The following is a 15,189-nucleotide window of genomic DNA, read 5'->3' as shown; positions in this document are numbered from 1 at the left end:
GTACTTCAGCATATTGCTTACAGTTCGCGTTGATACGATGCCAACGAGGTTTTGTACAGTCTCAGCTTCATCGTCTTCCAACTCCGCGGGTATCTCAAATTGCGGCGGGTACATAGAATTCAATTATCTTATGGTTTAACAGCATAAGTTTTCCTTCATGTTTTTTTTTTTTTTAAATACGTTGTTTCTGAAATGCGCCTTACCAGCTGGATGTACTCGGGTCTCCACACATGCGCCACATCCCCACAAAAACGGCAACGGGTAGCCCCGTCCTCTGCAAAAAGAAAATAATGCATCACAATCATTTGTATGCTTCACCAGAAAGTCTATCGAATGCTACGTAAATTATGTTTAAAAAAAGAACCGCAACGAAATTTTGCTAGAATCTTTTGTGCCGTACGAGTGAGCTTGTAACAGAAGGTGTCCCCGGGCTTGCTGGTGCGTGATGCTTACGGAAAAGTGCGCACAGCAGTTACGCTGCAAGCTTTTCCAAGACGCCTCGTGCACTGACGTAAAATGGTTTACACCCTGAAAAGTGAATGAGGGTGTAAACCTGTCTATAACTCTACGCCCTTACCCCCCCTATAAGCGGCGTAAGGTGTGAATTACACATTGACTTACACCTTTATTCATTTTCGAAGGGCGTAAATTATTTCACAGCGTATACCGTGTGTCTGTACATGACGCGGCATGCATTGCTCGTGTTCTGCCCGGCGACTTTGCAATGTTGCACCAAACCCCTACCTCATTGCGGAGCAGTGCTATACGTTTTCCCGCTTTTTCTTATGAGAGTCTTTTTTTTTCTCACTATCTTCGTCTCACTGTCGCAATGCGCCGCCTGAAATTACGATGCCCAGCAGCACCGCAGTCGGCGGCTTTTACCGTGTGTGCTCGTTATACGCGCCGTGGTTCGACGCCGCCGAGGAGACTGGGTCACGTTTCCCGCAGACCGTCTGGTCAGCTATACTGCGGAGTCAGTAATTAGCGCCGGGCTCTCCCTATACCTCGGCTCGCGTGGCTCCCCAGAGTCTCGTATAGAGATACGACGTATACGAGCGACCCCGGGGTCAAGCGATAACTGGACCTCCCCCGCCGCGGCCTGCCCCGCATTCGTGTGTGCGCGTCACGTACGTGGTTGTCGGGCCGCCGTTCCTTCCGCCGCTGCCTGTACACCTGGTCGTTCGTTCGGGCCACAGTGAGCTGCTGGCACTCTGTCAAATGGCCACTTGGGAATCGCGCCTCCGTATTACGCGGCGGCGATATATATGTATAAGAAGCGAGCGTGAACGCAAACGGGCGCGCATTGCCAGCTACGACGGCATCGTGCGCATTCGAAGCTTGTAAAGCGTACAGAGTTAGCTACAGCCACGTGGAAAGTGGCTTTCTCTCTCTGTCTATGGGGATTGAAGTTGTTAATTTGGGGGTTCTTTCGTAGTCTCCATGACAACTTAGGCAACGGCCACGGCGAAAATGCGCCCAAAGTATGTTCCACGACGGACATTAAGGCATCGACTTGACAAGGCACTCGCGACTGTTGTTCGTCAACAGCCTCATACGTGAACTTCTAAGCAATACGCATTTTTTTTTTTTTAGTCAGCAGGACCTGTTAGCCAATAGCAGCCTTTCTGTGCTAAAATGAAATAGCCCCTTATCGACTTCGTCGCGCTAACTTTCCACGCTTTTTAGGTGGCGCTGCGAGGTTTTCGACGTTGGATAATTGAAAGCGATACAACGAGGCCGAGGTAATAATTTTGTTTGGCAATTTTTGCAACCAGTTGCGCTAAATACCGACCGCAATCCAACGTATGCGCCAAAGTGGTCTGCTTCGCGTAAGCAAACCCCCTCACGAGCAGAAAAAAAAAAAAGGCGCTGTGCGCGCGAAACAAAATAAAGTTTAATAATGTTGACGCAAACTCAGGAACATGCGATGACACAGTCAAACGTGCCCAATGCACCGAAGAACATATAAACAACCTGGCATACCGGGGCGGCGCGGGCTCACGAGATGTACCCCTGGCTGCGGTGGGGGTTCGAGCCGCACGCATGCGCAGGTCCGACAGCATTCCGCAGCAGTATCGTCTCCCGCCAACCTTAAGCTGTTCCACTGCTCGCTCATAAAGCACCGACCAACGTGCTGCCGCTGCAGCGTCCGTATAAACGTCTCGTGAGCGTTCTCTTAATAAATTTCTACTGTCGTCGTACATGCTTTCCCAGGCTTCACTTCTCTCTTTTAAAGCCAAAGCTTTACTGGTCGCGAACTTGCGATTTCGCCGTGGCCGTGCTCCACGGAGGCACATGACGTCATGCTGCGTTCCTCGTCGTTGCGTTCGCCTCCCCTCGCTTCGCCAGCTGCGTCGCATGCCTGATAACGTGCCGGAGGATTGAAAAGGAGAGCTCGCGGGCGCCGCAACCACAGTTGAGGCGACGGTACGGACGGCGATAATTCTGATAAGCAGGAGGAGGCCTGGAATTGACATCGGAACGAGATGAAGAGGAAACGAATCGCCCAGGACATAGACGAACAGCGCGCCGAACGACTGGCTGAACGGCGGCGCAACATAGCTAGACAACCAGACTAACCTGGACTTGCAATCAAGATTAACCAAGGCTAGCCATGCTATGCCTTAGTTATCGCTACGTATATCCTGGCATAGCCGAGCTATGCCACTGCCAATTTCTTTTCTGGCTTTCGCACGGTAGCGTTATACTGAATACGAGATTTATGGCGTGTGCTGCAAGACTTTTTTTTTTCATAGCACGGAGTACTTAAAAAAAAAGAAAACAAGGAAGAAACGCGCGACGGACGACTGGGACAATTTCGCAAGATGCACGCGTCGAGAACGAGACGCGAAGGTTGAGTCTATAATCTGCATAACCGCGGTTAACCGGGCTCCTTTTTCCGGTACATCACGCTCTCCGCGCGTTCAACTTTCAGCCGCGCGCAAGGCTCCCATCGCGCGTACGCGACGACCGACCAACCACTACCTTTCCGGCCGCCTTCCGCGGGATGTGCGGCTTCCCAGCACGCACCCGAGTCTTGCGTATGTAGTCTTGAGTGCGCGGAGACGGAGCCTGCGTGGGCGTGGCCGCGGATGGCCTCGCGAAGTGTAACGTGCGCGGAATCGAAGGAAGCAATCAGCCTGATTGCCGGTCGGACAGACGCCCGCCGTTGTGTAGGTCCCCCGCTGCGACGACCAGGTCAACCAGCAATGGCCGAAACGACAAAAGAAAAGAAAAAGAAAGAATACGAGAAGAAAAAGAAAGGGGTGGGAGGTGAGGGGGGGGGGGGGAGGTACAGAAAGAAACGAAGGCAGAGGCTGCCGAAAAAACTTCCGACATGTCCCTCGATCGCCGTCCACATATCGGCCCTGAGAGCATCGTGAACGTATGCACTGTCATTGCCGCGGACTGTTACGCGCGTAGAAAGACGAAAAGTGTGCATAGATACACACGGGGGAACGACAGCAGCACGCCTGTATCTCTCTCTCTCTTTCTCTCTATTTATATATATATATATATATATATATATATATATATATATATATATATATATATATATATATATATATATATATATATATATATATATCTGTAGCGGCACGACGTGACAGAGGCTGTTTAACAAACGAAACGCGGGGTCTACATCCGCGCTGCGAATCGTGGCAGAAATCGAAGGCGGCCCACACGCGTGCGATTCCCGCGGCAGCAGAGCGCGCCCGGGGTTCGGCCTGCGCGTTCCATATTTTTTCGCCGACGAAGCGCGCCGTCGAGCCGGAAACGATCGACGCGAAAGGGCGCGCTTTCGGCGGCGAGTTTTGCGTCACCTAAGAGACAGCACGCACGCTGTAGCGCGTATACCTTCGCCGGGCGACGAGACGAGGGAGAGAAGATGCCGAAACCGCTGGCAAGCGAGCTCAGCTACAACGTGCACGTATGTGCGTGTACGCACGGGGTGTCCCAGCTATCGTGCACCGAGATCTAAAAATATTGCGGATGCCACGCAGCGCGACTGAACCAACGTATTGTTTGCCGTCGCTTGGAGATACCCAGGTCATTCTTTTCATTCCACCTAATTGCATAAGTAGTCTTAATTAATTAATAAAGTTATCTTGTAATAACTGTATGTAAAGTGTTAATGAGAAAATTGTAGAGCAGCATGACAAACTCCCGATACACCTTTCTGCTGCTCAATACGTGCTACATAAGAGTGTTTTCTTCTGAGTGTGAAAGAAGCCCTCGAATACACATAAAATTGCAGCGCGACTGGCTGCTCGACGCACCTTGCGTGTATTCGCGGGGTTTTGCGCACGTAGCATTTGCATATATTTAAATCTTGGCGCGCGATAGTTGGGACACCCTTTATACGACAGCTCCCACGTACAAACCTTACAATATAGCCAACGCGTTATAATCTTTTTTTTTTTGCGTTGCGCCGCTTACAGTTCGTAAACCTTAACCGCCGCGACGGTACCGTGGTTGCAGCGTTCTGCTAAGGTCGAGGTTGAAGGTTCGATTCGTACCGCGGTGGTCGCATTTCGGTGGAGCAGCAATGCAAGCAAACGATCGTGCGCACACGCGCCTCGCGGCCAGGTTAAAGAACAAACGGTGGTCGAAATTTAGCCTGAGACTGACAAGCTGAGACAAGCCACTCGCTCCTCATTCGACCGCATTAATAATTAATGAAGTAATCAGTTAGCGACGTTCCGGTTTTACGAGGCAGAACTGAAGGTCCCCTCAGTATACATGCAAGAGACCTGCCAGTCATGGGCAACGTTATAGCTCGGTAACCTTTCTTATCGTGTCTGCGGTATGCGTTTGAAAAACTCTATGCCGAGCCACACGCCACGGAGTTGTTTTCAATTTTGTAAATCAATAAGGACACATTAGGATCTATCCGTGAACTCCGTGAGGCGTTTATCTGAACTTAGATAACGCTTATCTGGTTCTTGAAAATTGCTCTTTACCTCGCATCGTACTCTTGCAGAAATCGTTCGCTGCAAGAGTACACGGGCAGGAGAGACACGTACACGTACATCGACATGTACAGGAAAGAGAAGTGAAAGCACGGAAAAAGAAAGGGGGAGGGGGTTAACCATAAGGGAAGATTTGGTTTGCTACTTTACGCTGGAACGGGAAAGATAGAAATATAAAATATTATAGAGAGCGAGAGACAGACAGGGAGCAACGGCACATTGTACACCCAAACACGAGCAGGAAAGGGGTGAACAAGGATGGAAGCCGCGCGAAGGAGTGTGTATGAGTCGTTGACGCGGTGAAAGTGCACATAGAACGGTTACTAAAATATCTATGCTAACTTGCCCTTCATTCGCGATTATTTAGGACAAGCCAACGCCAAAGTAGCACTCGGCGAGCGGCTCTTGCGACGAATTCGATTGGGTGAACATCGAGCGTTAAACGTTAAACTTTGGGACGTACCATCGCGAGGATATTTCCTCCTTGCACATTGCTCACGCGGAAGGATTAGCTTTGTTGATTCCACCGTGTGCTGCCCTTAGAGGACTGTCGAGAACTTCTTCATGCTGAGCACGAGGTCGTGGGATCGAATCCCGGCCACGGCGGCCGCATTTCGATGGGGGCGAAATGCGAAAACACCCGTGTACTTAGATTTAGGTGCACGTTAAAGAACCCCAGGTGGTCAAAATTTCCGGAGTCCCCCACTACGGCGTGCCTCGTAATCAGAAAGTGGTTTTGGCTCGTAAAACCCCATATATTATTATATTAGAACTTCTTCAAATGTACAGAGAGCATTGTTTCCACTAAGCGAATAAGATCAGCGAAAAACGATGCAGGCGCTTCATGTATAGACTGTCCGACGTTTCTTTGGGTGAAGCTATCAGCACTTTTTCGTATTTTTGCTCCTACATCTTCACTTCGCGCTCAGGGAAATCGCACTTTGAAGATGTTGAAGTACTTGTCGGCAAGCATGCACCTATGCACACCCACCCACCCTCCTTCACACCCGCGCGCGCAGGTACATCCATTATGCAATCAAACGCCATTTTTGAGGCGGCAGGAATTGGAAATTCATATTCGTGAACAAGAGTATTGCTCAGAAAAAGTCACGAGTTTGTTTTTAAGCCGGGTAAGTGAAACTTCATCATGGCTCCACTACTTCCACGAGCGCTGAAAAACGGTTGCAGCTCCAAGCTGACGTGTGCTAATGTTTGCTTGAAAGTGTGCACGCCCACAGTCGACTGATGTGGCCCGGCCTCCACCCGACCCACATCGCTGTTTGAATTCGATTGAAACAGTGACGCGGGCTGGGAGGAGGTCTGACTCAGTGCATTCCAACGTAGTATGCAACCTATAACGTATGTACAGCGTTCTTTAAAAGTTAGAAGCCGTCATGCGAACGACGTTAGCAAGACCTAGAGCAAGTGAAACACGTCTCGCGGTCGAAAGCTCACGGCAGTCAGAAGCATTGGCTCTGCGTGTTTCTAGGTATCTTAAGCAAAAAAGAAAGAAAGAAAAAGTTTTGTACGGACTTCGCATTGAACGCGTCCCGGCCAGAGGCTTGACTTGTGCCAGTGCGACAACGCGCACTGGCTGTGACACTTTTTTTGGGGCGAGTAATGTGCACACGCTGCTTCGACTTCCGAACCACCGTAAGCGCGGAAAAAAATTAATTTACTCGAGGTCATCGGGATGAAGTCATAGCCTCGACATAGACTTGAAGGCTACTTGCTCGCTCGCTCAATCGCCGCGTGCGGCGACGAACAAAGCGTCCGTAGAGGCCCTTCCTCGTAATATGCCGAGAAACAACTCTCGAAGATCAACATCTTTCTCTTCCATTGTGCTCGAAGCGCAATCGACGGGAAGGGGTACTGCTACGTCGGCTGCAGAAGAGTAGAAAGTTGTATACCGACCGCGAGCCGCTGTTTTCTGTCCGCTTCGCACGCCACGTGTCAGAGCTACGCGCGCGCGGCGTCCATGACGCGGAAGTGTCCAATTCAAACTCATGAGTGGGCGCCTCGCCTCTGCGGCGGCGGCTTCCATAGAAGCGTGGCCGCGCGAGCGGCGGGCGAGGGGGAGACGGGGGCCCGACCGCCGTCGTCGTCGCGTTCGTTGTTTGGGCCAGCCCCACGACTCGCGTCGCCGTCGTGACAGGGGGCGATCGCGATCGCGCTCCTGCCGCGCACTTTCTCTTTTCGCCCGCGCGCGAAGAATCGCGTGGCCAGTGGCGTCTGCGACCGCGCACGGGTGGCGAGGGCGACGACGACGTCCCGAAGGGAAACCGCGCAGCTCTTGAATCGAGCGTAATCTTTGGCGAGCGGGCGAAGAGGGGCTTCCGGAAGGTCTCACGCGTGTGTGTGTGGTGAGAGAGGTCGTCACGCGGCGTTCCGTTGCCGTGGCGCACGTGGTTACGCCATGGACTTTTTGTGATGGGAAGCGCTCTTAAAAGGTGAGCACATCGACGTCCTCGCGACCTACACCAGGTACACACTGTTTCGATTACGCTTCACTGCTTTGCAACTATTGGTTATCCTCGTAACTTGGAGATAAGTTGCAACTGCGGTGAGGACATTGTTTTCTTTTTCTTTTCTTTCTTAAAAAGCTGGTATTGCTGCAAAACGCCGGAAGTATACTTAGTACTTGTACACGTTGTTGGGGGAATCGCTCGCGTTCGTGGCTTTTTTCTTTCTTTTTATCAATCACTTGCTGGTGAAACACTCCGCGGATAATGGTGATGGATGAACCGGTATTGTTTGTTTGTTTATTTGTTTGTGTGTTTGTTTGCTTGTTTGTTTCGAAGATAATGCAGTGGCCTTTATAGCTCAGATTATTAGGAAACAAATGGGGACACGACGGCACAGTGCCCGTTTTCGTCTCTTCCTTTCCTAGAGCCATTTTTCTCGCGAAGTGAACGCAATTCGCTTTATGATGTGTAGAGTATTCATATCTACGGAACATCGATTTCATAGACATTTGGCAGCAGCTTCGTGAACAGTGAAAGTGACAAACAGATGGATCAATTGCTGGCCCAGACCGCGAGGCTGACACCGCCTATAGCAAACATCTTAACCAAATAGCCAACCACATATAGTGCCGGAAGCAAGTGAGTGGACCTCGTGTGAGCCCCTCCAACTCTTTGTAGTGCAACTGAGAACATGCTTTTTAAAGTGCGGGACGACCGTGCGCCACTCGATCGGTGCCTGTATACACTGCACGTGGCGCCCGCTCGCGCAGGCTGGCAGCAGGCGCCATGGTGTGTGCCCCGACGTCACTGGCGATGCTGCTGCTGCTCGTGGCCGGGGTGCCCGTGCGGCCGGTCGCGGCGCGCAAGGGCCACCAGCACCAACAGCAACAGCACCACCGGCCCGACCCGCTGCTGGTGCACACGGCCAAGGGCCCCGTCCGCGGACTGGCCACCGAGGCGCCCACGGGCAAGCCGGTCGACGTGTTCTACGGCATACCGTACGCCAAGCCGCCCGTGGGCCGCTACCGGTTCCGGCACCCAAAGCCCAACGACCCGTGGAAGGGCGTCCTGGACGCCACCGTCAAGCCCAAGTCGTGCTTCCAGACGGTGGACACCTTCTTCGGCGACTTTCGCGGCAGCCTCATGTGGAACGCCAACACCAACATGAGCGAGGACTGCCTGACGCTGAACGTGTGGGTGCCCCGGCCCCGGCCCAACGCCAGCCACCCGGCCGCCGTGCTGGTGTGGATCTACGGGGGCGGCTTCTACAGCGGCACCTCGACGCTGGACGTGTACGACGGTCGCACGCTGGTGGCCGAGGAGCGCGTGGTGCTCGTGTCCATGAACTACCGCGTCGCCTCGCTGGGCTTCCTCTGCCTCGACCACCCGGAGGTGCCGGGCAACGCGGGCCTCTTCGACCAGCTCATGGCGCTGCAGTGGGTGCAGGAGAACATCGCCGCGTTCGGCGGCAACCCGCGCAACGTCACCCTGTTCGGCGAGAGCGCCGGCGCCGTCAGCGCCAGCATGCACCTGCTCTCGCCGCTCTCCAGGGACCTCTTCTCGCAGGTACGTACGCGGAAGGACTTGCTTGCTTGCTTACGGCCGCCTTTTGGGTCGGTGAAGAACAGTTCTTGACTAAGGACGCTTATGTCTTAGTGCTAATGTAGCCAAGATGCCACGTCACCTGCCAGAACGACGGCTCTGACAAGTTGAAGCCGTGTATTTCAGTGCGAGATGAACTGCTAGCACTTCCTCACTGAACAACCAATGTTTTGAGGATAGCTCTGCCAGGCGTCCTTAATACTAAATGTAGAAAACCATAATCGTCAAGTTAAATGCAATTCAATCGAGTCGGCGCCTGTGGCCGTGCGAAAACGCGTTGATACGGAGAGTAGTCTCGATGCGGTGCCGCACCGACTGCATGGTGTCCGTGCGAGCTTCCCTGCTTCCTGCGCAGGCGATCCTCCAAAGTGGCACGGCCATCGCCCCGTGGGGGGTTCACGACCGCCGCACAGCGCTGCAGTCGGCTCTCCGGCTGGCCGAGACGCTGCACTGCCCGCACGACGAGCGCCACCTGGAAGCCATGCTGGCGTGCCTGCGCGAGCAGGACCCCGAGATGATCGTGAACAGCGAGACGGGCAACTTCGGCGTGGTCGAGTTCCCTTTCGTGCCCATCGTGGACGGCGCCTTCCTCGACGAGTCCCCGCAGGAGTCGCTGGTGGCGCGCAACTTCAAGAAGACCAACCTGCTCCTGGGCTCGAACCGCGACGAGGGCACCTACTTCCTCATCTACTACCTGACCGAGCTGTTCCGACGCGACGAGTCGGTCTACCTGGGCCGCGAGGACTTTGTGCGCGCCGTGCGAGAGCTGAACCCGCTGGTGGGAGAGCTCGCGCAGCAGGCGATTGTGTTTCAGTACACGGACTGGCTGAACCCGGAGGACCCAATCAAGAACCGGGACGCCGTGGACAAGATAGTAGGCGACTACCACTTCACGTGCTCGGTGGTGGAGTGGGCGCACCAGTATGCGCTCGCGGGCTCGCAGGTGTACGCCTACTACTTCACGCACCGGTCGTCGGTGAGCGCCTGGCCGCAGTGGATGGGCGTCATACACGGCGAGGAGATCGCCTTCCTGTTCGGCGAGCCGCTCAACAAGTCGCTCGGCTACCGGCCGGACGAGCAAGCGCTCAGCCGACGCATGATGCGCTACTGGGCCAACTTCGCAAAGACAGGGTGAGTGGCCCGCGAACATCCACTTCCTCACCTTCCTTGTTTTTCGTTACGCACAGTCTTTGTCAAAAGTATTCGGGCTACTCACGTGCCTTCACCACTTGAGTCGTTCGTCCGTGTGCTGCGGTTCCCACGGTGCTCACGAAACTCCAGGCCTCTGGATGGTAATTATACGAGAGCTCTTTTCATTAGGCAGGTCGTACGTTGAAACTCTTTTGCATGCCACGGGAACTCTTTTAAACAGCCTGTAGTAAGCATGAAGCTCAGGCAACGTAGCCCGTATACATTTGACGAAGAGCACATTCTTGCCGTACATGTGGACGATACTTCATGCCAGCCTTTTGCTTAATCCCTTCCTAGTTGTGCGCGCTTCCCGTTTCTCGCAATTGCATGCGCGTTATGCTTGAAATGGAAAGAGGTTGTAAATGTTCCACTAATGAACGCGTCTGTTACTTTATGTTTATACAAGAGGTGGGTTCCACAGAGCAGCATACTTGAGCGATCATGCATCGCCGCACGCGTAATGTGTCTCTTTTCGCACTTTGCGGTGGTCGCTGTGCAATACTGGCCAGTGTAGCATATGCGTGGACAACGAACTACCGTGGTACTCTCAGAATTAGTTGGATGTAATCGTCGTCCTTGACAAAAACAACCGCATAGTTTGGAAGTAACGATTCGCCGATCGTATTTGCACGCGAACCCATTGAGGTAAGGAATATGCTGCGTGTACAGAACCTGAAACTTTTCACAGCGCGCGAATGTGAATTCCGACGTGAATTACCAAGCGTCAACGGCCGGCAAAAGCTGGTGACAACGCTCCGAAAACGAAAGAAAAAAAAAGGAAGTGCTGCAAGAAAATCGTAGCATTACGCCACCTTAGCTTCGCATCCCATTACTCCACGTCTACTCTCTCTCTCTCCCTTCCCCATCTTTCATCCCCCCCATCCCGCTCCCATGTGTCGGGTAGCAAACCGGTTAAGTTAAACTGGTTAACCTCCCTGGCTTTCCTTCTCCACTTTTTCCTTCCTTCCTTCCTTCCTTCCTTCCTTCCTACTCCTCACGGCTCACCGCACTCGTGCGTAATAAACTTTGGAGTGTATTGACGGAGTATCTCACTAAAAAAAAAAAAAAGAGGGGGGGGGGCATCATTGCGTTATCATCTCGCGCCCTGCCACAAATGTAAGTGCCCGTATTCGCTGTCACTTCTGCACCTGACAATCGTCACTATAAGTGAGATGTTAACCAAGGCGCAGACTATACTAGTGAACACTTACTCTCTCTACACTTCCTTATCTTTCTACCTTCCCCTCCCCCGTTCCCCAGTATAGGGTAGCAAACCGGATTTTTCCTTCTGATTAACCTCCCTGCCTTTCTTTTTTTCTATTTACTATAGAGGGTAGGCACTGATATGAGCGAGGCCGCCTTATTGTTGTACGTCGAACGCGGGAAAAAAGACTAAGCGGTATTTCAGTTTCCTGTTTAAGATGGAAATATGACTTAGGACAACGATATGACGACCCCCCCCCTCCTCCCAAGTGAAGTCACGTGATTACTCCCTATACTAAAGCAGCATTTTATGAAGCCTACCAATCTTTCTGAAGAATCCGGGCTAGGAACGTATATATCAATAAACGCACTCACGAACACGCAATAGTCCGTACACTGAAAATCTGTTCCTAAGAACAGTCTTCAAAGGGTCGTTCTAACGCAATAATTCGCGAATGCGACAGGCTTATGACAAACGATTGAAGAGCTTTAAAAAAGCATTGTTGATACTTCCCGTGAAACTGTATTCGTGAGGAATTTCGCGCGTTAAAGAAGTGCGTCAGAAAGGACTTTGGGCAATTGTACTGGGTGTTTTGATTTTTGAGACCAAACAGAATTTTTACAGATCCCCTATGGTAGATAGCGTAATTCTAGTCGTTGAGCTGGATTACTCAAGGAGGTGAACATCACTTTCACGAGAAATCGAATGCGTAATCAACTAATTAACGAAAATTCGCTCATTAGCTTTCTTGTTAAATAACTTATGGCACATATTGCAATTTACGAATTAGCTGGTGAGTTAGTAAGGTGCAGCCACTTGGAGCGAACTTTCAGGACCGCGCCAACCGTGACTGTGCTTTCTTTGTTTATTTTCCAGGACCTTTAATGGGGGAACGAGTGGCCGTAAAAGATAACCCTCCGCGCATAAACGCGCACTATGCTTAACGTATCCACGGTTGATTACTGAGTCGTAAGGCATGAATTGATGAACAGGCAGTTGTGCATAGCTCGAAAGAGTGACCTATACGTATACATGAATTCGAATGTATTACCAACTAATTAACAAAATTTCGCTCATTAGCTTTCTTGTTAAATTTACTTATGGCACATCTTGCAATTTAAGAATTGTAGCCGGTGGGTTAGCTAGGCGTGTCCACTTGCAGCGAATTTTCAGGATGGCACCAGTTTCGATATATCCATTCCCACAAATGTGCGACGAAATGCACGGGCGTTCCAGTTACTTTTGTGCTTCAAAGCATAAAACGGCGGTTTGTTGAAAAAGTAAGTGGAACTGTAATGCATTTTTACCGCAAGTTGCACGGCGCAGATATCTCAAAACCCGTGCGATCCTTAGAAGTAATTCCAAGTGGGCATGCCTCGCAAACATACCGGCTACACTTCGCAAATTGCAATACGTGCCGCAATGTTGCTTACTTAGTTGTTGTTTTTTTCGTTAGTAGATTATGCATTTCGATTTCCCGTTCGAGCATAATGACCGCCGCTTCGAGCAATCCAGCTCAAGGATTACAAGTACGCTATGCGCCAAACGTGATTTTTGAAAATTCCGCACGGTATAAACAAATAAGAAAAAAACTCCCCTTACAATGTCAGCCAATAAAACAGAGTTCGTACCATTTCTAAACAGTTGTAATGCGCATACAAAGTGAACGTTTCGCTAGTTAAGCCTCTAGATGCTTGCGAGAACAGCCGCCACGAGTGAACCAGATGGCCTCCATGTGTGGCCCTGGGTTTAGATAGATCAGTGACGGGGTGTGTTTATTGTGGAGCGGCCGCATAATCCGTGCACCGACCTCCCTGTCTCGTCTTTCCTGGAAGCGGATGCACGCAAGAGCGTTTGATAGCGGTTAGAAGTCAGTGATATAGGCCGCCGACTGCTCATCGGGACCGCGCCGCCCGTGATTGTGCTTTCTTTCTTTCTTTTCCAGGAACATTAATATGGAGAATAGCGGCCGTAAAAGATAATCCCCTGCGCGTAAACGCGAACTATGACTAACATATCCATGCTTGATTAGGCAGCCGTAAAGCGTACATTGCTTAATAGGCGGATGTGCATCGCTCGAAAGAGTGACACCTTGCTTACGTACATGGTTATTAAGTACGTACAGTTTTCTTTGTCCTCAGATTACTTTTCTTATCGAACACTGCGGACACGTGGTCGAAGCAGGGAGAGCAACATATACATACAATGGCAACAAGCGAGACAATGAAGGAAAGTACAAAGAAAGAACAGAAAATTATTCGCGCAAGCTTAGCACCCGGGTTCAGTTAAACAATTCCGTACTGTTATGGTACGGAAGAAAAAAAACTAAATTTGTGTGGGTTCGGTACGTGCAAAATACCATGTGAACGCGTCCCGTCTGCGGTGGCATGCGGGTCTAGTCCAAAGTGTCATGCGTGGAGATTGATCAAGTGATATACTGATAGTATGAAATAGGCTTAAGGGAATTCCATGTCTGTATTTTCTCTTTCTTCTAAGCGCAAGTGGTTAGATGTTTTTAATTCTCGTTAGTTCGGCGGGGAATTAATTTTTGTTACATTTGGGGAATATCAATCTAACATTTTTTACTAGATTCTTTCATAGCTATATATGTTAGCTTTAGTGCAGGAGCCACATATTATACGCGCGCATATGTCAGCGTGGGTCCAACCAATAATGAGTATAGCATAACGTTTTTGCTCTGGTAGCGACTTGTGGTTATGTCTCGGAAGACGAAATTTCCCGAAGGTTGATAAACAAACTTTGTTTATTCGAATATTCTACAATAAATAGTTGCAACGTGTTATTATTGCTACGCCATAAATGAAGTTATTTCATTGTGGGAGCACTATAGGAGCTCAAAAAGGTCTGCCCTGTCCGCTCGTTCCGCAAAGTCGTGTCTTCGTCATGCTACACCTCCTCACCCTTTATGAATGACAAAACATTCCTTCCGGTGGCCGCAGCGGATTGACCGCCTTGTTAGGGAACGCTTGGGACTAAATGTTTTGTTGGGAAATGCTTAGCATTGAAATCTTTGGTGGGAAACAATAGGGATTGAACGCTTTGTTGGGGAACGCTGAGCATTGGACGCTGGGGATCGAACGTTTTGTTTGGAAACGCTGGGGATTGAAAACTTTGCTGCGGAACGCTGGGTATTGAGTGCTGGGGATTGAACGCTTTGTTAGGGGGGATTAAACGTTTTCTTGGGGGACGCTAGGGATTGAACGCTTTGTTGGGGAATGCTGGCCATTGAACGCTTTTTGGGAGAAGGTTGGAGATTGAACGTTTTGATGGGGAAGGCTAGGGATTGAATGCTTTGTTAAAATAAATACTGGGCTATGAACGCTGGGGATTAAACGCTTTTTTGGGGGGAAGACTGGGAACTGAACGCTTCGTTGGGGAATGCTGGGCATTGAACGCTTTTGGGGGAAGGTTAGAGATAGAATGTCTTGATGGGGAAGGCTAGGGACTGAACGCCTTGTTAAGAAATACTCGGCTATGAAGGCCGGGGATTTTACGCTTCGTGACTGTGGCAAAGTGCTGTTGGGAGCCCCGGATGCGCTAATCATTGAGCTATCGCCCATCTTCCGCAGTTTCCAGTTTATATTGGTTTTTTTTAACCAGCGGGATGCCGACTCGATGCGTAATTGAATAATTAATATAATTGCGCTAATTATCCTTTTTGATAACTACTTTACCGCACAATACGAATTTTAGTACTTGAGTTCGCAAGGCGTATCCACTTGAAACGAAATCT

General features: G+C 50.7%; 1 protein-coding gene across 2 annotated transcripts in view; it reads left to right on the top strand.

Annotated features, from left to right (window-relative positions):
* LOC135897508 (acetylcholinesterase-like) overlaps positions 1-15,189 on the top strand; it is a 121,373-nt gene that overhangs the window by 20,042 nt on the left and 86,142 nt on the right. Inside the window, exons 1-3 of one of the 2 annotated variants that reach the window (XM_065426154.1) lie at positions 7,251-7,423; positions 8,209-9,004; positions 9,396-10,171. In XM_065426154.1, coding sequence (XP_065282226.1) covers positions 7,404-7,423; positions 8,209-9,004; positions 9,396-10,171 — 1,592 coding nt within the window. In that variant the 5' untranslated portion in view covers positions 7,251-7,403. Of the gene's footprint in view, positions 1-7,250; positions 7,424-8,208; positions 9,005-9,395; positions 10,172-15,189 lie in introns of those variants that run through there. The other variant, XM_065426158.1, reaches the window with a different exon arrangement.

Source organism: Dermacentor albipictus, chromosome 1, assembly GCF_038994185.2.
Source record: "Dermacentor albipictus isolate Rhodes 1998 colony chromosome 1, USDA_Dalb.pri_finalv2, whole genome shotgun sequence".
NCBI lineage: Eukaryota > Metazoa > Arthropoda > Arachnida > Ixodida > Ixodidae > Dermacentor > Dermacentor albipictus.
This window is presented reverse-complemented; position numbering and strand designations above follow the sequence as displayed.